At 30.3% G+C, this 23,989-nt stretch overlaps 1 protein-coding gene across 10 annotated transcripts in view; it reads left to right on the top strand.

Annotated features, from left to right (window-relative positions):
* The first annotated feature begins 411 nt into the window (after positions 1 to 411).
* LOC111617803 (protein FAM151B-like) overlaps positions 412 to 23,989 on the top strand; it is a 34,479-nt gene continuing 10,901 nt past the window's right edge. Inside the window, exons 1-4 of one of the 10 annotated variants that reach the window (XM_023359107.1) lie at positions 412 to 681; positions 4,306 to 4,439; positions 17,057 to 17,274; positions 17,352 to 17,521. In XM_023359107.1, coding sequence (XP_023214875.1) covers positions 4,331 to 4,439; positions 17,057 to 17,274; positions 17,352 to 17,521 — 497 coding nt within the window. In that variant the 5' untranslated portion in view covers positions 412 to 681; positions 4,306 to 4,330. The other 9 variants (XM_023359106.1, XM_023359110.1, XM_023359111.1 and 6 more) reach the window with 9 other exon arrangements.

Genomic DNA, 23,989 nt, shown 5'->3' with positions numbered 1-23,989 from the left:
TAGTATCTACATACACTTTATCATCATAAATTAACTAAACAGCAATAACATTAATTGCCTTTAGCAGAATGGTACTAAAAAAATTATAGCACTAATATGAATTAAAGAATGTTAATTAACATTAGTGAGGTTGCGGCTGAAGTTTCATCTCTAAAATGTGAACGTCAAGCGCCACTCAACATTCACATTTTAGAGATAAAAACTTTGGCCGCAACCTCGCTATTATCTAACTCTCATCATCATTTTGAACGAGAAATATTACATTATAAACCAAGTGTCTTTCACTGTTAGAAAGACACTTGGTTTATAATGTTCATTGTTCGAACTTCTAGTGAAATTGTTTTAAACATTAACAATAGAAAACTGTTTTGTTTTTATTTTGTATCATGTAAATTGAAAATTCAATATAATTGTATGTCTTTTAGAATTGGTTACTGTCTTTTTACATGATATGAATTAAATATGAATACGCCATTCATATATACAGTTATGTATTTATTAGTGTGTATTATTCTCATACATTCATATAATTTTTCTTGTATTTAAACATTCAATATCCTAATTCAAGGAGCATGAAACTGCGCCTTCTCTCGAAACTGATATATTTTTTGTGACTTTCATTTAAATTTCTACAGAATATTTGAATTTGTTAATCTTGAACGAGTTTAAGGTATTTAAAAGGTAAAATAATTTTTTTATTTAATACATTAAAACCGATTTTTAAAATGAGAAAACTTGCCCTTTCAACAGTCTCCAAACTGAAATCCATTATATAAACCAGACGATCTAACAAATACCCATGTTCCTTCACGATTACGCAGATGAAATTTATAACTTGCAATTTAATTTTTATATTTAAAAAAAATATATTTAAAAAATTAAAATAATAATAATTATTATTATTTCTCTTTTTTCGAAATTTTACTCGATTGACCAAAATACTTCGCTACCCTTCTCCACAACAACACCGAAATAATAATATACGACAAGCTACCGCCCTCTAGCGTACAGAATTAGAAACGCTCACCGCATTAAAAAAAAGAGGGCAATAAAAAAATAAAAAAAGGCGGAAGTATAAGATTTTACGCATTTATAAAAATTCAAGATTAAAAATTAAACTTTTTTTATATTAAAAATCGCCGTTTTATTAAAGACAATTTAATATAATTCGTTTTAGCTGGATGTTAGTGTGTTAGAGTCGGTTGCATCCAGACCCATGACCGCGCTAGTGTCAATGACCTCGCGATTACTGACTGATCAGTAGTTGTTCGTACTTACTCTGGTTAATGCACTCTGTTGAGGTCGATGCCGAAGAGTGGGATGTATATATGCGAGGAAACTCGTCATTTGTCTGCATTGTGAATTAAAACTTTCAATATTTTGTATATAGCCGGCGTAGAAACTGGATAATTCTAGCAATCGAAGGTAAGTTTCGGCCCGACCGTCATTAACAAATTACATATATATTTTTAATTATTTAATATACCGATCATTACGCGGGATACGTTTAGAATCGCAGTTATTTTCCTTTTTTTTTTTTTTTTTTTAAATTTTATACAACGGTAAAGCTTATAATGTTAATTAAATCGGTTCGTTTTTGCGTAATTAGTATTGTTTATAGTGTTTATGGGATAGTTTCATTCATGTGTAAGTACATCGAACGAAAATAAAGTCGAATATAGCGGACAAGTTCGATGCCGCGGCGCGGTGTCAATGCACTCTGTGTTTTCCTCCCCCCCCGCTCTCCGGATAAACGCTCTTCTGCTATCTTGTATCGAACCGTTTGGCCAAAAAAATAAAAGTTTTATATATTCAAATGATTCGTATTTATCTGTTCGGATGCCTTGTTTCGTTTAGTGTCAATCGTACATTTATCTATAAATATGTTTTTATTGTTTCTGTTCGACTGCTACGTAATAATGGTAATCGGTTGCAGATCCGTTAGGTAAAGCAGATGCTTCTTTTGTATTAGTTGTAGTGTTACAGATGGAGGACAAACCTGTCAAGCTTGTGTATGACATACTTAAAAGCTGCTTTATATTGTGATTTTTATTTTATTTTATTTTATTTTTTTGTTACGTTTTCATTTTCTGTTGGTTGTGACGTTACACTTGAGTTTTCCCCAGTTCGTTGGCAGAAAAAGTTTAGTAAACTCATTTTAGGAGGAAAGGATGAGAAAGTTATGAAACTTTTTTTTTCTAATATTAAACAATTTAGCAATTATTTTTTTATTTGGGTTTTTATCGATGGAATTTTAATAAATAAATAATTTTGTTTATTGTTTATTTAAAGTTTCTTATTAATTGTAGGTTTATATATATATAAACCTACAAAGTTTTTATTATTCTTTATTTGTATAATAATGATAATAGAATTATATTTTTAACAATATTTTAATGAAACTTTCCAGCTTAACTTTGATGTATTTAGGAAAAGTTAGAATTCTATGTAATGGAGGAAATTATACAAATATTAAAAAAGCTTTTTTTTTAATATAATTTAAGGTGATAAAAAGTATGAAAATCTCCATTATTGATTTTCTTTATAGCTCTAACTACATTATAACTGATAAATGCAAATTTACTATAAGCAGTTCTTAATAAGATAATGTATTTATATCCAGAATTTTAAAAATTATATTTATAATATAGTTAAAATTTAAATATTCTTTATAACTTCATATTTATTTTTATTTTTATACATCAAATCTAGCAATGTCTCAAAGTCAATGTATGCCACCCCGCTGCAACAAACCAATAACAAGACAGATAAACATACGCAAAACAATAAATATTGTTGTATACATATATAATAATTGTTATTTATATATATAAAGAACTATTTAACACGTGATAAAATTAAAATTTTTAATAATTACATCATGTGTGATAGCATAATTTTTATTATTTAGTGTGATTAAATATGTAAAGATAAAGTTTTTAAAAAGAAATTAATATTTCTACTCTGTATTCCTATTACAGATATTGAATAATTTATATGATTACTTAATGCTGAATAATTTATAAGTTAGTTGCTAAAGTAGTTAATGGATCTTACTAAAACTGTTTCTTGAACGAAGAAACTAAATTATAAATTAATCAAAGAATCATGCTTATATTTTGCAATGAAAATAACCTACAGTTCCTGAATATTATATGAATAACATAAATTATTACAAAAAATAAATAACATATATGTTATTTTTACATGTTGTGTAAATAATTTTAAACAACATATAAAAATAATCTTTAAATTTCTAAATTGATAATGGTGATATGAAAAAAAATCAATTTATTTTCAATGTTGCTTCATCTTTTTATGATATAAATATATTTTTGAATTTGACCAGAATAAAAATAATAAAGATTAATTATTATAATAGTTATATATTTAGAATATATTTTTTCATTCATTTAAATTTAATTACTCTTTAATATTTTATGGATAAAATATATTTTGCTCTTCAAATAAAATGAAATATCTTGAATTTTTAAACTAATAAATACAATAACTTTATTACAATTATAATTAAAATTTTATTTAAAATATTTAAAATTTAATACTTTCTTGTACACCATATATACTTAAATATATTTCATGTTATGTAAAAAAACTATAAATGAAATCTATAAATAATTTAAATGCATATTTTACCGTAGTATATAAATTATATAATACATAATAATAAAAAACTAGCATTTCTTACTTTTTTCGACATTTTAAAAATATAATTTGCATATTTTAAATACTGCATTTTTACAAACCATTTTTGAAATTCAAAATCTAATTATGTGAGTCTATTATTTTATTTTATAAAAGAGTGATAATAGAATATTATGGTTATAAACCACAATAAGAGTGAATTGCAGCATAGAATGGTTTGTAACAGATATTAATATGACAGATGTTCTTTTCCTGTACTTACCCATTATCATTTTTGATAGATGAGATTGTTTGAGACTTCAAAAGTGATGGAAGTGAAAATGCAATAGATTTGTATATAGATATTGAATTATTATTTTAATTAAATGTAGAAAAATTATTTAACTTAAAAAAAATTAAATTTCTTTTTATTTATTTAATGTTAAATTACTCTAGAAATAACATCTGCTATCATTAGAGGAAGAAGAGTAGATTATTTTATACATCTGCTCCTTTATTTTAATTTAATTTTATTTTTTATAAAATTTTCATATATTTTATGAACAAAATGTTTCTATTGTTAAAACAGTTTTTTCATCAAAAATAAAATTAAAATTATTTTATTTATAAAAAAAATAATTAAATGATATATTGACATTTCAGAGAGTTCTTGAATTGTGACAAAAGCATGCCTCCAAATTTATTAGATTATTTTCCTGAGGCAAAGGGAGATGGATTAAGAATTAGTTGGGCCCATGGAGTTAATAGTAAAGTACGTCTCTCTTCAGCACTCAAAGGTAAGATTGAAATGTAAGTAGAAAAGAAGGAATTTAAAATTGTAAACTATTGCACTGTTCATAAATTTGCAATAAAACAAACATTTTGACTGTTTTACATTTATAAATTACATATCAATATTAAATGAATAATAATTTTCTTATTAAAATCTTTTTTGTTTTCTTTCTAACACATAGTAGCAGACAGACCTGGCATTGCTTGGGTTTACGTGTTATGGGTTTTTTTAACCTGGCATGTAAACTTTTAACATGGTTTCTTATTCATTAATACTGTCACATGCAAATTCTCCATTTATACATTTAAAAATTGTTACTTTTAATAGTATTTGTCCTAATAAACAAAGTTGCAATATGACAAAAATTTCACACATATGAAGCTTCAATCACTTCTGACCTTTGTATGATGTAGCTGTCTTGCTGAAAATGCTGTGAGAATCACATGCGTATACAATGGTCCATGAAAGGCTGTACATGAATAAATAACAATTATTTATTTATTGTCACATGAATAGTAATATACAGGATTCTTTTACGGATTCCAACTCTGAGTGTTCCAGAATATCCAAAAATAGGTGTGAGGAATTGAGTAAATACAAAGCAAAGAAATCCGCTTGTGACAATTAAGAAGAGACGGACATATAATCTTACAACTAATACTTATACTAAAATATAAACTAAAAGAGGAAGAAAGGATATCAAAAAGTTTAGTATGATAGAAGAAGAAGTTATAAAGACTATCCAGGTTTTCTGTTTGGTATTGATGCTCTTTGGTGGGGAACCACTATAAATTGTTTTCCAATAATCTTTAGTTGCATCTCTTCAATTATCCTCCTTAAACAAGGAATGTTTGTCTCTCTCTCCTTGCGTTGACAGGACTTTTCTCCTTTGCAGGCCACCTTTGTCTCCCTTTGTCCTAGATGGCAAGCAGGAGCGTAACTGTCTCAAGCAGGAGGGTTATTCTTGGGTCAGACTCTCAGTGAAGGCAGCTTCACTGAGAGTCTGACCCAAGAATAACCCTCCTTATCCATTACAGTAGCTTTGGGGCTCTTGCTTCCCATTGTTTCTGTGGTTCTTAGAAAGGGTTACCCCATCCACAGGAAGGAATGTTAGTTGAAAATTCAAGAAAACAAAAGGGGAAACAAAGAAGAAAGAAAACTTAAAACTAAACTTATATCAAAACATATACAATGATATGGCATATCGCCACAATGCACATTATGCTTAATAATATATCAACCTACAAGCAATAAGACAACCCATACATTTATTCATGAATATAGTCCATTTTATTAACTTTGTCTGGGATGAGCAATTGAATATCAAACATCCTTATTTAGAAAATGGGGGCGCTTGTGGCGTTCGTCAGTGTTGGTGAGTTTTTGTGAGAGCTGTTTTTTTTTTTTGAAGTATAGCACTTTGGATATGTTTGTTTCTACAAAGAGTGTGATTCTTTACTTTGGTTTCACTAAAGTTTTTGATATATATTTATTATTACGTGTTTTATTAGTAATTGGAGGTAGAGTCTAACCCTGGACCGATGTCTCGCATTCCACCTTCCTCCCCTCTTTCAAAGTCATCCATTTCAGCTGTTGGAAAACGTCAAAGATCTCCTAGTGAACCGACTCTGAAATCTCAACGACTGGAATCTTTTTTTCCTCCTTTGACTCCTTCTCCAAATGTACCCCAAAATTTATTTTCTTTTTTAGAGGAAAACTTTGATACTATCTTGACCAAACTTGAAGATTTATCTACTAAATTCGAATGGCTGGCAAATTTGCATAAAGATTTTGAACAACGTCTCCTTAATGTAGAAAAAAATGTAGAGGAAATTTCTAATTTAAATACCTCATATACTGCTTCGACCTCCTATTTTTTATATCTCTTAGATTCATCGATAAATGAATGGCAGAGAAATAATATTGTTATTGCTGGATTAGATGGAAACTCATCTGAAGTTATGTCTTTGGCTTCCGATATTTTGTTGTCTATTAAAAGACCTAGTGGTGGTTCAATTCTGGTGAAAGATCTTAAAATAATTTCAAAAAATAATTTGGTGGTGGCAAAACTTGATACTGTCTCTGATTAAAAAAAAATTATCTACCGGAATGTCCATAATATTCAGAGGAGGGAAGGACGTTCTAGGGTAAAGTTTTTTGATGATCTGTACTGGAGATCGAGGATTAGGAGAAAAAACCTTTTTCCTTTTTATCAAGAGGCTAAGAAGACCAGAAAAAGTGCATTTATGAGAGCTGATTGTCTAACAATTAATGGAGAAAACTTTACATTTGATTTATTAAGTAATAAGCTGATGAAGATTGAACCTTTTTTATCACTAGGGAAATTGTCGGATCGTCGAATGGACGAGAATTAAAAAATTCAACTGTTATTCCTTATTCAGAGGTTTTCTATATGTTAAAGGTATTATCATGGAACAGTCAGGGTTCATTGTTTGCTAACTTTTCTGACAAAAATTTTGCTGATTTTATATTATCATATCATATTGTTGGCATAACTGAATCATGGATGACATCCTTGTTGAAAACCCTTCTTTCATCACTGGACTCTCAATTCTATTTCATTGAAATGTTAGCTCATAAACTTAAAGAACCTGGAAGACCATCTGAAGGTTTGTTTTTAGTGGTGTCTTGGAAACTTGGTGAGTTAGAAATTTGTCATCTCTCTGATGATAACTTTATTATAGCTAAACTTACATTTGATAAACTTCGTTTAGAGATCATCCTGGGCTCTTAATTGTTCTGGTTTATATATCTATTCACAAATACGATTCATTGATTGAGTATCTTGATAGACTGATTCTGGATCTTAAAGATGTTGATGATATTTTGATTCTCGGTGATTCCAATGCTAGAATTGCTTCCAAATTAGATACACTATATATAGGTTCTAATAGAAATTTTTATAATACTAGAAAATCTAAAGATAAGATTTTTAACTATAGAGGAAAAGGATTTTTGAACTTGGTCAAATCTTATGGTATGATTTTATTGAATGGTCGATTCGTTACTGATTTCCCTGCTAATTTTACATTTCTTTTCTCTTTGGGTGCATCAGTTATTGATTTGATAGCTACAAATCCTGAATTAGTTGATAACTTGGTGGACTTTAGAGTTTTGAATAAATTTGATTCTGATCATCTTCCTATTTCTATTGAGTTCAGGTTTGATTCTCTTCCTTTCAGCAATGAATTGCCTACTGAAATATGTCGTTTTGTGTGGAGATCTTCATGTTTGGACAAGTATTTGTACAGTGTCACTCAGTGATATGCAGAAATTAAAGGCGGATTTTTTCTGGATTCTTTTTCTTTTTATTTGTCTTTTGTTGACACTATTCTTGAGTCTGTAATTCAAAGTAATATATATGTCAAATATGACTGCTCAAGAAAATTTGTGTCTTGGTTTGATATTGATTGCCTACGATTGAAGAGAGAGAAGAATCGTGCTCTACGTTTATTTCGGCGATCAAGAACTAAACAACAATTTATTATTTATTCTAATTTGGAAAAAACTTTTAAATCTCTCTGTAAAGCCAAAAAAAAATTATTTTGGAATAAGATTAATTTTCAATTATCATAAATTAAAAACTCTGCTGAATTTTGGAAAATTGTTAATAAATTTAGAAACGGCAAAGTTGTGTATAATAACATTTCTATTTGTGATTGGTTGGTTTATTTGAAAACTTTTTTCCTGGACCATGTTTAGCTGTACTATCTATTTGTACTAATGATAACACGTATCCATTACTCGATGAAAATTTTTCATTTGATGAATTACAGTTTGTAGTAAAATCTCTAAAAAATAAAGCCCCTGGATTAGATGCTGTAAAGGCTGAGATGATTAAATTCCTTCCGATTAATATTTTAAATGATTTGCTATCTTTATTTAATAATTTTAAAACTAATTACTCTTTTCCTATTACTTGGAAAAATATTTGTTTAAAAATGATATATAAGAAGGGTAATTGGTTTGATCCTTTGAATTACCGTCTGATATCGTTAATTAGTGTAATTAGAAAAATTTTTTCTACGTTATTGGCTAATTGTTTGCGAGTCTGGCTTGAGCGGTTTCATACTATTTCTATTGGTCAAGGTGCTTTTGTAGTGAATAGAGGTGTTGGCTATAATTTATTTATATTTCTTGGAATTTTGCAATTAATTTTGACTAAGAAGCGGAGGAAACTATACGTTGGATTTATTGATTTGTCAAAGGTGTTTGATGCAATAGACCATGATATTTTATGGTGGAAGCTTTCTCGGATAGGTATATCATCATCTTTTATTAATCTTATAAGACAATTGTTTTTGAACACCACTTATCAAATTGAAGTTAATCGTTGTTTTTCGGAGATGGTAACTGCCAACAAAGGTCTTCCACAGGGTGAACCACTTAGTCCTATTTTATTTAATTTATTTGTTAACGATATTTCGGAATTTTTTTTGTAATCATAACACTATGGGTATATCCATATCACCAGAGATAGAATTGAATTGTCTTTTGTTTGCTGATGATATTGTAATATTTTCGTATTCACCTATTGGTCTTCAGAAAAAACTTGATCTTCTACAAGACTACTGTAAATCTAATAAACTATTTATTAATGAGATTAAATCTAAAGTAATGGTTTTTCGGAGAGGAGGTAGACTGGGAAAGGCTGATAAATTCTATTTATCTAACTCTGAGTTGGAGATTGTTTCGTCCTATAAATATCTGAGTATTTATTTTACTCCACAGGGTTCATTTTCTTTTCACCTAGACAAATTGTTTTTGAAATATAAACTTCAGCTTTCTAATTTAATAAAGCTTATGGTAAGAATAAAACAGTCTTCCATTAAGTTGTATTACCGATTGTTTGATTCCTTGATACATTCAAGTATAGGCTATATGTTCCCTATTTGGGGATCATCTTTTGTTGATAAATTGGAGAAGACGCAATTGAGATTTATTAGATCGATATTTCATATTAATCGTTCGGTGCCTGGACCTATCTTAAGATTTGAACTGGGTCGTCCACCAATGGCTATACGTTTAACAATGATCATTTTTAGATATTGGAGTAAAATTTTGGAGTTATCAGACTATGATCCTAGAAAGTTGATTTATAACAAGTTGAAATTAATAGATGGAAATTCTTTGTTTAAAACTTGGTCCTCCTCAGTTGAAGGCTTATTGAATGATTTAGGTTACTCTACTGATTATTATGCTCAAATTTCTGATAAAAAACTTTTTCTGGCTGAAATGTCTCAGTCATTAAGGGATAAATATTGGACCCAAGACATTCATTATATTGAGCAAAAGTGTAGGTTTCTTGAGACTTCCTTTGTATCTCCATGGACATCTCGATATTATTTATTATCAAATTTAAAATATAATATTAAATCTTTAATAATTCAGTTACGTCTCAACGACTATACTATTGTATTAAATAGGCACAGAATGAATATATCTGCCCATTCTAATTGTCCATTATGTAATATATTTTGTGAAAGTATTAAAAAACACTTATTTGTATCTTGCGAAATTACCGAGCATTTAAGGGATACTTTATTGACAACCGATTTTGATATGTTTTGCTTATATGATGACAATTTAAGTTCTGATATGTTATTTAAAGTTTATAAATTTTTCTGTTATTTATTAAATATGCTAACATAACATTATTAATTAAGCTTTATTGTTATTATCATTTATTGTTTGTGTTGTTGTTCTTTTTTGAAACCATGTATAACAATCTTTGTATTTATCAATGCTACACAATTTTGTAACCCCTTTGCAAAGGCAAACGCCATAGCAAATAAATGTTGATTGATTGATTGATTATATAGAAAATAGATCTGGTCTTTTGTTAATGCTAATATTTACATGAGTGCACTAATTTTCATCCAGGGCAAGAATTGTCAAAGGGGCATTACATTCAAAAAGATAATAGAAATTTCTGCTCTTGACTTGAATTTCATTGAAAGAAATTTTTTAAATAAAATTAGAATGAGTAGTACTTCGGTTGAACTTTAGCATCCCTTGATTACAACAAGGAACATATTAAAATAACTATTTTTTTAACATAAATCACAATCAAAATCAATTAATTAAAATGTTACATAAGATATGAAATGAAACTAGTTTATTATGGTGATGACTAATTTGACAGATACAGCTAGAAAAAATAATGAAACTTGTAATATGATATAAGATTGTTTGAATTGAATTAATTCATTAATTTTTCTGCTTTTAGGATAATGTACAGGCTAATGATCTAAGAAATGTCAAATTACAATTTTGATTTGTATCTTGCAGAAGATATTGATAGATTCTCAACCCCAATGTCTGTAAGGCTATGAATGGCATGGTGTACCTACATTGAAATAAAATCAGGGCCATCTCAGTGATTGTACAGCAGTACATTTTAATTAATAACTAAGCAGAAGTGCTATTTTATAATTTTAAATCATGCAGCTTTTCACAAGAAATCTGATAGTATCTATTTGACCCCTTTTTTGGTACTGTGGACAGTTCCCATATAATTTCTATAGTGTGTTATTACAGACACAAATTCAGAAATACAGTGTGGTAGTTCATTATGTGATGTGATGTTGCCCGCGAAGGGAATGTACAAACAAAAGGAAAGGCACATGACAACTTCTTAGGTTAACAATCCTTTCTTTATTCATGACGAACGGGTTAGGTTCTAAAGAATTCCAACTGTTCTTGTAAAACTTTACAAGATTTGAGGTGCATCACGTCGGAATTTTTTCCTTTATTGGGTTTTCATACAATTCGGGAATATAACTTTCCTGCAGAATTGTCATGTAACGATTTTCTTAGCCAAACCGCATATGTAAATCTTACATAACTAACTCTTAAACTACCTTAAAATTAATTTAACCTAAAGAGAGAAATAGTGACATGAAAGTGAAGAATAAGGAAGAATGGGAGTTTACAGTCATCTGGGATTTGTTCTTTTGTCTGTGCCGGTATGCTCTTTGGGTAGGAGTTCTTTTGGAGGTTATTGTACTTGCCGTCTCGTTGATTCCTTTGCTGACTGCAGGGTTCTCAATTTTCGAATTCTCTTCCCAATTCAATGCCTAAGTATGATCCTTCTTCCTGTACCAAACTATGCAATCCTCTCTGAGGTTCAAAAAACGTTTTTGAGCCTTGTCAGGAGTTGCAATTTGGTACAGTATTAGGTCCCCAAATCATGCGCGCATAAAAAAAAACCAGACTTGTAGGTACTTGGGGACCGAGAACTGAGTCAAAATAAAATACAAAATGGCAACTCTCTACAAACAGGCAAACTGAAGTCAGGTGGTGAGAGTAGCACCCACAGTCGTTCTAGAAAGTGGATTCTGACCCTAGGACTGAACACAGTATTTTCTTTGTTAAATAAAATATATAATCTAATTTTTAAAATTTGGGCGCGATTCAAATATGACATTAAAACAGGGTTTTATGTCATTACAAGCAGGTTTTTTTAACATTATCTAGTATAGTAAAATCATGGGACCAATAAAAATTTGACATTATATTAGGATTGTCATTACATCCGATGACGTTATAATCAGGTTAAACTATATATTGTTTGTGCAAAATAAAAAAAATAATTTTGGACGATACAATAGCCACAATTATTTTTCAAAAACAGGAAATTTTCGTTACACATCAACAAAAATTCAACTTGGGCTGACACACAATGGAGAGAAAGTTCGAAATTGGATAGGTTAATTTCATCAAAAATGCATCGTGGATGACCTTGTGGTTGTGGCTGGCAAAGTTTGAATGATCGTGCCCAAAAGCAGCGATACTAGAGAAGATTGGAGAATGAGAACGAGACCCGCCTTGAGTGTTAAAGTGATTCAACTTAATAGTGAGTCTCTGAGACAGTCTTGTCCCAAATACAGCCGTGCTGTTTTACTTGTTTTAAATACAAAATGCAACAACTTAATTTATTAAATATGTATCAATAGTTTTCTTTGTAGTATTTGTGTTTAGTAGTTAAATTATTTTGACCCAATTGAATTTGAATATTTTTGATTCATTCCTTTATTATCTCTGTGCTAAATAACTACTATATTTTTCTGAATGAGCCAGATTAATTAATTGATCAGAATATATATTTTTCTTTTCTGAACAAGGGGCTGAAGTAGCTAGATCACACACTTTTTAGTTGGACTAACTTTTCTGGAAAGGTGAAATTGAAGTGTAAAAGCTGTAGAATAAAGATATGTAGATTTAGAATTTTATCACTCCCCTTTTTCCTCTTATTAAATATTTGTTAAAAGTTAATTTTTTTATACAAATAAATATTAATGTAAGTTAAATATTAAAAATTCTAAGTATAAAATTATTTGGGTAAATGCTCGGGGCTCCATTCAGAGTTCAGGGTAGGGTAACCTATGAGCGCCTCTGCCCTCCATAAAATGACTTGGTATTTAATTTTGCCGGAGTTGGCCTACTAAAATTATCAGGAGTCGAAGTTGAGTGTTTTTTTACCGACTCCGCAGCACTGTTTCAAATGCAGTGTTTTTCACCTAACACACTTTGTTTTATAATGTCAAGTTAAGTTTCCATGATAATAGAGCAAAATTTCTCGCATTTATTTCCATTGCTAGATTTACTATTACATTTTGGATGCATTCTTGAAGCACTAATCATAAAAATTTAGAAAAATTGCAAATCATAGCAAAAAATGCTGTTATTCTAATGTTATTAATTTAAATGCCATCTCACCAGTGGCAATGGAACCTCAGAATTTTCATTAAAATGAAAAATGACAATATGCAGTAGAAATAAATCCTCTGTTAAAATAATGTTTTTATCTAATACTAACAAATATTAGATGAACAAAGAAAACTTTATTTGTTCTATTACAATTATATACAGGTTCACATATATCAGATGCCAGGCAGTCTTGATCCCAACACATGACACAATTAATACTAATTATTAATGCTAGATACAAAAAATCACCAACTCAGTTTCATGCGACAAAGACCAATGGGGTTGGCAAGAATTTTCAACATAAACCATGTAATACTGTACACTGTACAATAACATAAAATAGACTAAAATAAAACCTATAACTAAATTATAAATTTTCATCTATAAACAAGCATTCACTTTTATCAGGACTTATTATACTGGCTCAACAGACTATACAGAGTTTCACAGAAAACAATTTTTATTTAATATTAAATAAAAATTGTTTTCTGTTTATAATTTATAATTTAGTAAGAAAAGGACATTGAGGCATTTTAATTAAAATAAAACCTATAACTAATTATAATGCTACAGAATAAGATAGAGGATAGGACAGATTGAGGAAATAGAGAAATGAATAAGATAGAGGATAGGACAGATTGAGGAAATAGAGAAATGAATAAGATAGAGGATAGGACAGATTGAGGAAATAGAGAAATGGAAATAGAGAAATGGGTACCCAATTTGGAATGGGTACCCATTCCGTATTTGGATCTTTATGATGGTTACTTATGCATAGGTCTTTCCTTGAAGTCCAAAATAGGGGGTTTTTGGCTATTGTTGCTCCAGAATTAATTACCAAGCTCCAATATTTACGATGTTGCTCCTTAGATCATCTGATAGTTAATTCCTTGGTATCTTATGACTCTTACCTATTCCGCATGATGCCTAAACATATCGTTATAGCTGACACACGTCCGTCTCTTCCACAGTTTGAATCCTAACTGGTTTACCTCTCCCCTATTGCCCTCTGGGCTGCATACCCTTCTATTGTTTAACACAGTTTCTTTTGACCATATATGGGAATAAAGTTTGAGTAAGAGCATTTCAGGAAGGATAAATGATAGAACAAAGGATGGAATTTATGAAGGAGAGAAAAAGAAAAAGAAAAAATATAAAATACGCATATATTATATATATATAAAATTACTTGTCCTGATTCATCATCACCCAGAGAAAACTGCTAAACCTAAAGAGGTGAAATTTTGTACACAGTTAGTGTGCATTTTCATGACCTATCTAAGAAGGGATTTTTGGAAATTTTCCCCACGGAGGGAGAGGATTAAGACTTAACCTGAAGAATGATTTCTACTGTATTATTTTAGATGTGATTTTTTGCTTTCAACTATGTGTAGTTTTCATTGAGTAGGTGTATTAAGATGATAATATTTCAGACATTTCATATATTTCGATTTTTTAACCAAATGTCGAACCGTTTTAAATTTGAATTTGTTATTGCATATTGGTTTGATTATAGAACGATTGTAAACGTTCCAGAAAATTGATCAAATTAAAAGCAGTTCATTTGATTCTCAGCAATTCTCATCATTCTCAGCAGTAAGTGTTATATAACAATTACTATGGTTGTTGAAATACTGAATATAAATGGGGTTTGCTTGCAAAACCCCCGCGGGAAAAGTTGCGGGTAACAGCTAGTATATATATATATATTTTTTTTTTTCATTAAAATTTTTTACTATATATATATAGCAAAAAATTTTAATGAAAAAATTATTATATAATGCAGTTTTCAAATAAAGTATTAAAACTTATTAATACTTTATTTGTGAATCATGAATTGATAAAGATGAGAAAAGCAAAAAGTTTGACACTATAAGAATTGAGAATTATATTAACTAAGGGAATTGAATCATCAAGAATATATCAAGATAACTTGATGAAATGAATTATAACTTTAACAAGGTAGTGGAGAATAATTTTCTCATTATCTTGTTGATTTGTATAATTTTTTGAAGTTAGAAAAAATATTCAATAATTATATGTATATCAAAAATTTGATGTTTTGAAAGCTCAATTAAATACATATATGACAAAGAAATGATCTTAGAATTGATGGTATCTTACATATGTCCTAAACAACAATCAGCAGTCATTGTGTACTTTCAATGTCTGTTGATTCATTTAATACATTTAATAGACTTTTTGTGCTATAATAATTAACAATTACATCAATTCAAATCAGCTTTTTGGTAACGAGCATTTAATTAAATTATTTTTTATGTTTAGAATGCCTTCAGATGTCATGGTTAAATGAAAAATCTTTATACATTTAGAACAGCATGAAAATAAAGCTGCCAAACATTACTTATTTCATAATAACTTAGGAAAACAATGCAAATGCTGATACTTAACAAAACAATGAAAACTACTGATTATTTAAAAATTTTTCCATCCCACAAATCTTAAAGTTAAATTTCAAACTCAAGAAGCATCTTAGAATTGAAGAAATACAATATAACTTATGTACAGATATGTATGTATACATATGCCCTTTGAATTAATTAATATTACAGTATTTGTGCTATCACACACAATCATTCTGTAAGGCTTATCGCACTGACACAGTTTACTATGAGGAGTTTATTAAATTAATCAATAAATATACACCAGTATTTCCCAAAGTGTGCTCTGTAGAGTCCTAAGACTCCACAACTCAAGTTATAAGGCTCCGTGAATCTTTTAAAACATTTTTAAAGTTAATGAATCAAATGCATTATTTGTTTATTTTATAACAATTTTTAAGTGAGCTGTTATTTATTTGAGTTGGCAATACATCTCAATATGGTAGTTGCCATTTGTGTAACTGATATTTCATTGAATGACAAAAATAAAATATATGTAATCTTTTATTAATAAACAGTTATAAACAATTATATATACTTTAATTTAATCATTCAATCAAATAATAATAAAAATAAAGCATTAGAGTCTTATGGCCTCATTCTTTCTCTGTCAATTGTACAAATTTATAGCAAAAGATGATGATGAGTTGTGAGGACTCTGCAAAAAAATTTTCCTTGCTTGGAAAATGCTGATATACATTTTTAAAAATTACATTAACATAATTACACCAACATAATAATCACCATTAATATAAGTCCAAAATGCATTTCAAGCCTTATTTAGTCCTTCTTTAGTTAGACATTATTTGGTGATTTAACTTTAGTTTAAAAAAATACACTTAAAAACAGGATCTGGTTTTTTTAACAATTACAATACAAAATTAAAATTCCCCTCAATAAAATCAAAAACAATTTAAAATTCTTTATCCAATCTGTTAACATTCTGTTTTCTTTTTATATTGTATAAAATGTTCCATTAATTATTTTACAAATATAAGTATTTATAAATCATAAAAATTTACTTACAAAGCTATATGCTTATAAACTTTAAATTCCAATAACATCCAGTATTTCCTGTTAGACCTTACTAAATTGTCCATCAGGTATTTCTAGATAAATTTTTATGATTAATATTATACATATATATGTGATGTAATATTAATATTTATATATATAATATATGATGTAATATATATATACATGTGTGAGGGTATATACAATGTTTGAAATATCATTAAAATAAGACTTAATAAAGACTTTTATACAAGACTTAACATTATATTAAATGATTCAAGCAATTAAATAAAAAAAAAAAAAGAGTATGACTATTTATAAAAATTAGTTGCTTAGAACTATAGATGATAAATCAGAAAAATGAATTGCAAATTTTAAATTTCATTTTAAAGGTTGGATAAAATTGTTATCTATATATTGTATAAAACAATACCTATACAAATATATAAACAATATTTATTGTCTCTTTAAGGTTCAGCAATGATACTTGAAGCTGATGTCAGTATGTCGTGTAACAGTCGTTACCCTGTTCCAATAATGGCATTACCACCAGCCATCACAAGTGATCTTACTTTGGAAGAATGGCTTCACGAAGTACTTCATTATAATAACAAGGGCATTAAATTGAATTTTCGATCTACAGAAGTAGTGGAACCAGCTTGTCGTGTCTTAGCCAGAATGGTTGATCATGTTAGGGTTTTTTTAATTAGTTAAAATGAAAGTTAATAATAAAGTATATTTTAAAATTAATAAATTTTATATTATAGTTTAGAGGACCCATTATACTGAATGCTGACATAGTACCAGGTCCAAATCAGCCTTCTGCTCCAGTCGACTCTTGGACATTTCTAACTTTATGCAGAACCAGGTTTCCAAGATCCATAATTTCTATTGGCTGGGCAACTGATTTTATTAGTGGAAGCTATTTCAAACCTGTGTAAGTATAAAAATTTACATATTCAAATAAAATTTTATATTAAAGATATGTAATCTGTTCCTCGGATTGATAGGTTAATAATTATTAAATTTTGTTGATATAGTCAATCTACCATTTGATTATTGTTTTTGTCAGAACTAATTTAATTGAAAATGAAATAAAACATTCAAATGTTTATCATTATTAAAATTATACAGAAATTTTAACACCGGAATAGATAAATTACCCAACTTCACTGCCTGTAACCAGCGTTATTCTTCTCCAAAACAACGGTTAATTCTGGAAATTCGAATTCATATAGGAAATTCCATAGCGCCTGAAGAAGAACCACATTAGGTTCGAAAACATTTGCAAAGTCCTCTGTATTGGAGAAGAAGAATGCCGGTTACAGGCAGTGAAGTTGGGTAAAATTATCAAAAATTAAATTTAAAAGAAATATAGAATATTTATATTGAAAACATCCCATGACACAGTAAGTAACCTACTAAACTTTTTGTTCTTTATTACAAATATGTGTTTGTCAATGTTATGTGGTATTTGTAGCCTTTCTCCAACACAATAACTATTGTGGTAAGGAATTAGTTTGAATCCTGAAAAAATTTTGTTATTTATTTTTTCATAAAGATTATTTACAAATGGTTATGAAATAAATGAGAAATCAATAAGAAAAAAATATGTTAAATTAGTATGTATTAAAAAATTTTTAATTGAACTTACTATCTATAAATTGATTCCATAATCAATTTTATGTAAATGTTTAAAAATTATTTAAAGATTATAGTAAAATATGGAAAATAGCTATAATTATTACATCAAAAATTAGAATCCATTATGTATGTCTACTCAATACATCTACTTCCATGAAATAAATACAATTACATTGAAATAATTCTTCACATCCTGTTGTTGATATAATTTTGTAATTAATAATTATCATATGATTTTCCTATTAATCTTTAAATATATCATTATTTTTCACTAGTTTGTACCATCAAACTTTATTACCATTAGTGACAGATTCAGAAAAAAATGATAGAAGGGTATAAAAAAAAAATCCAAATATTACTCTCTTACATTCTAAAAATATTCATATCACTACAGAGACCAATTATTAAACACTACAGAGACCAATTATTAATCATAAATGGAGTATTTATCCGTTCTTCTCGCATGGACAACTGTATGTGGCCAGCTCACGCGTCGGAAAACCTGATTTATTCGTGTACGCACCAGACGGAAAAACAAAAAATATTGTGTATCCACAAGCACTCCAATAAATAAATAGAATTGAAACGAAAATGAATAATAATAAGTTTCAATAAAAATGATAAAATGTAAATTGAATTTTATCATAACAAGTTTGCTTGAATTTCCTTTCTTCTGAGATCACAGCAATGCGCGACGGGTAAGCTAGTATTCGAATATACAATAGCAATCTTATCTTTTTTTTCACGTGTAGTATAGAAATTTGTAATAAGATACATAATGCGGTTATAATAAAATATTGTGGGATTATTTTCATATAATTAAAATTAATATGTATTTACTTTTTAGAAAATACAAGGGAAGTGGCACACCACTGTTGTTCGCTATCCGAATTGTTCGTTAACCGATTATCGATTTTCCATAGGTTTTTATGGGAATTTAATTAATTCGTTCTGGAGACCCCCAAAAATAAAAAATATATACTTTCTTACTATGTTTATTTATATGTAATAATAAAAATACATACATAAACAGTCTTGCATTTATATTAGTCATGTTTTTTCTGTTTGAAAGGGTTAAAGAATCTGTCTAATGTCGATTGCTTTTCTCTCTTCTTCAGGATTTTTTGTAAGTAATTAATAGCATTGCAATTGTAGAAATCCCCAAGCCTTAACGTGGTTTGAATGCCATTCTAAGACTGTTGTTCTGACATCCTCCCACTTCTTCAAAAGATCTTTAATAGCAGATATCGGTATTAATCCTCCTTTTCAGAAGAAAACATATCTCACCGGGTTTCTTGGCGTTATTCCGTCATCAGATTTGTTTCAGGTTCCATTATGAACTCTTCAATGGTCTTTATTTCTCAGATGTGATTTTTGTTACTTCTTTAGCTGCTTGAGTCTTCTTGATTATACATCATCTTTCTTAAATAAGATTGAACTGCAGCCTACTGTAGACCTGTTCCCGCCATACTATACGCCCAGCAATATTAGGCATCTTCTGCCCACTCTACTGTTGCTATTATACTCTCACCTTTCAAGAGAAAAACAGATTCAAAACTTAACAAGTGCCTACCTGACAGACTTGCGAAAAATAAATGTTTTTGTCAGAAAAATAAAAGGCTGGAATTTCAATGGAAAGTTTCAAAGTTCAGAGGAATATTATCCTATCGGTATATACCGGGTTGAGCGTCGATGTCGACATTGACTCCCGCACTCTGAAAAGTTTCGAATTGTTGCTCGAAGACACGGGAAGACCAATCGGTATTCATTATTTTACGTTGCTTCTTCTGTGTTTGTTCTGTGGGGTGTTCGTTATCCAATCAAGTGTTTGTTGTCTGAACATAAAAATCTTTCAAATCGTTATCCAATTTGTTCGTTAACTGATCACCCACTGTATTATTCTTGTAAATTTATTGCATTATGTTTTAATTGAAAAATATTTTTTCTATTAAAACATTCTTGTTTTGTATAAATGATTTATTTGGGTTATTATATAAAAAAGCTTGAATACTGCACAAATTTTCTTAATACAAAATAATTTTATTTCATAAGAAAATATTTGTTTTTCTGACATGAAATGAACTGACAGATTTCAGAACAGGTATTATTGGTTTATCTAAATATATAAAATTGCTTGTTCTGACTGACTGAATGAATGATTCACTCACTGATTCATCATTGGCCAGAGCAAACCACTTAACCTAAAGAGGTGAAGTTTGGTAGACAGTTAGGGTATGCCATGGCAATGCACACTTAGAGGGGATTTTTTTGAAATTCCCCAACGGGGGAGAGGGAGAGGATTAAGGCTTAACCGGAAGAATGGCTTCTACTGTACTATTTTAGATGCGATTTTTTGTTTTTATCTGCGTTGTGGTAGGGTATGCCATGGCAATGCACACTAAGAAGGGATTTTTCAAAATTCCCCCGCGGGCGGGAGAGGGAGAGGATTTAGTCTTCATCGAGTACTTAGGTGTATTAAATTAATAACATTTCAGACATTGTTATATTTTTATCTATTTCGATTTTAAAAATGTTCGAACCGTTTTAAATTTGAATTTGTTATTGCATATTGGTTCGATTATAGGACGATTGTAAATGTTCCAGAAAATTGATCAAATTGAAAACAGTTCGTTCGATTCTCTGCAATTCTCATCATTCTCAGTGATAGGTGTTATATAACAATTACTATGGTTTTGATATGAAACCGTGCTTTACAATTTGTTTATGCTTCTAACACAATAGAGTGCTATAATTATAGCACTCTATTGTGTTAGAAGCATAAATTACTATGGTTGTTGAAATACTGAATATAAATGGGGTTTGCTTGCAAAATCTGCACAGGCAAAGCTGCAGGCAACAGCAAGTCAGTCTATATAATTGCAATATATCACTTAGTTTTAGATAAACTATAAACTGTTGTGATATCAGAAAAAATAGAATTAGATGGTAATTTCATTGATCAAAAACATATGTGTATCATCAAAATTCTCCTCTCATGAATGAAAATGCTCTTGAAGTAATTCATATATCTTATCAAATTTATTCTTGCAAAATAATTTTAAAAAATATGCACTCTAAACAGTAATCATAATCATTCTTTGAATAATAAGAAACAACTACAAGATTTACAAAAAATAACAACAAAAGTTCTGTTTTATTGGAGGAGAATATTTATTTAACTTGTGAGGAAAGTTGGAGATAAACTTTCTACAAAAGACTACAGTGTGGTTGTTCATAACGAGTGATTTGTAAGTCCGTGAATAAATATTACAAATAGGAACACAAGAACTAAAATGTGTATGATTGAATATTCCTTTAATTCCTCCAAACACGGTTCTTTTATTTTGTTTTGTTACAAAGATCCCAACTTAACAGGTTACTTTATCCTATTATCCTCACAGGGAAATAGGTCACCTCCTATTATCATACAAGTATATAATATACAAGGTCTGTTCAAAAAGTATCGGACCTTATTTTTTTCCGCGTAAACCAATGATGCGAGAGAGGCCTCCTTCGGTGGAGTTGTGGAGGGGACAGTCATGCACAGCCCTGAATTTTTTCCCGCCTGCAGAAAGCGTCAGTCGTTGGCAATCGGCGTATGAGTGAGGTCATGTAGTGCGCTCTCGTCGGATTTCACTAAGCTGGAAAATGACTGAACAACGTGAGCAGCGATATGACATCAAATTTTGCCAAAAACCTTGGCGATACCCGAGTGTAAACCATTCGCAAGATTCAGCAGGCTTTCGGGGACGATCCTCGAGGCCAAAAAAAGCGCGGCAGGTCGGCAGCAATATCAAAAGTCATGTTGACAGTTTTTTCGACTTTCGTGGGGTGGTGTGTCGTGAGTACGCACCACAAGGCCAAACCATCCCAAAGGAGTACTACCAGGAGGTCCTTTGTCGTCTTTCCGATACAGTGCGATGCAAACGATGGGATCTGTGGTCGATCAAAACTTGGCAGCTCCATTGTGATAACGCATCCGCCCATTCTGCGCATCTGATTCGGGCTTTCGTCGCCAAACACAATACTCCTGTGGTTCATCACGCTCCGTACTCTCTCCACATGGCTCCGTGTGACCTTTGGCTATTTCTCAAGCTGAAAATGCCGCTAAAAGGAACCCAAATTTAGTCGAGAGAAGACATCATGTGAAATGCGACGGACCGGCTGATAACCATTCCAAAAGATGCGTTCCAGCAGTGTTTCCAGCAATGGCAGGAACGCTGGGAGAAGTGTATACATTACCAAGGAGACTACTTTGAAGGGGATTAGGGTTTTGTACCTCAAAGTCAATAAATTTATTTTTGCCGACCAAAGGTCCGATACTTTTTGAACAGACCTTGTACGTGTGCGTAACACAAAACCTTGATAACCGACTTAAAAACTAATTTTATGTCTAACTTAAAACTAATATAACAGGGAAATGATTAGACTTAGGAAAGTAGAGAGATCCTTCTTCTGAGTAGTTCTGGGTTCTTTTCTCATGTGTTGAATATCCTTTTCTTTAATAGCCTTGATGGTCTCTCTGATACTATTGTCTGGATCGCCACTTCATGGCTCTCAGTTCTGCTCTCATCAAATTCTGTCTCACAAGCTTACTGATCTATGTCTGTGCCTTTTTGAGTCCAGCAAATTAATGACAAAGCATAAAGAAATAGATAGAGATTACCCGGGTCCACATTGATTGATTGATACCTTCAGGGAGGAAAATTTCGCTGCCCCCTTATTTAGGTATCTCAATTTAAAAACTAAAATTCAGGGAGGTGTCCTTTCACAGACGTGATCTTTTATTCTTCTTTACTGATTCAGCAATCTGTTCTCGAGGTTCTCTGATTCTTTCGGTTTTTCTTAGTCCCTTATGCTTCTTCCTCTCTAACCTCGACAGTCCTCTCCTATACCTGCCGTCTTCTTCCCACCTCTCTCTTTTTGAGCTTCACTCACTACACTCTACATCCGTTCCTTTTGAGGTCCAGCCAAAAAATGTTCTCCTCTCTCCTTACCTCAGGCTACATTTTCTTTTGTTTATTTCTTCAAATTCGGAGAAGGAGAAGCACTAATACCTTACTCTTTTGTTTCATCCTTGTTTCTGAGAAGGGGTAAGCCTCCCCCCTCAAGTAGTAATGGTCGATATGGAACATTCTCGAAGACAATAGAAAGAAAGTAGAATAGAAGTAAAATAAGAAATTGTGAACTATATACAAACTACAATATGGCTGATGGCCACAACAGAAATTCTTTTGAATATAAGTTTTCGCTACCTTTTTTTTTTTTTTTTTAACTCTTTCCGCCCTGTGGGCACTAAGAGGGCCTCTTTTTGTAAGCTCATTATGAGTTTGGCCAGGCCCACAATGGGGCTGCCGGGTGTGAGGGACAGAGCCCTACATATCTGAACGGACCACCCCCGAAAAATTCCTGGGGATTTTTCGACCCGTTCGGAATCGAACCCGAGTCCCCCAGAGTGGTAGGCTGCCACCTTGACCGCTCGGCCATCCGGCCGCTTTCTCTACCTTATTTGATTTGGTCAGAAATGACAAAGGAAAAAGGAAAGAGCGTAGCAAAGTGAGAGTATATGTTATTAAATAACAAGAGAGTGGGACAAATAAAATCTATGTGGGAACCACTGGCATAACGTAGTGGGGTGGCACTTTTAGGGGGTGGCAAAATTTCATAATAAATAATAATATCTTGTAAAAATTTGAACCATTTCATCTCATAAAAATATGAGATGAAATGGTTCAAATATATTATTTTTAAATATATATTA

Source organism: Centruroides sculpturatus, unplaced genomic scaffold (genome assembly GCF_000671375.1).
Source record: "Centruroides sculpturatus isolate CEXI.00-Female unplaced genomic scaffold, Cexi_2.0 scaffold277, whole genome shotgun sequence".
Lineage (NCBI taxonomy): Eukaryota > Metazoa > Arthropoda > Arachnida > Scorpiones > Buthidae > Centruroides > Centruroides sculpturatus.
Note: the sequence above shows the minus strand (reverse complement) of the source record. Positions and strands in the feature narration are given on the sequence as shown.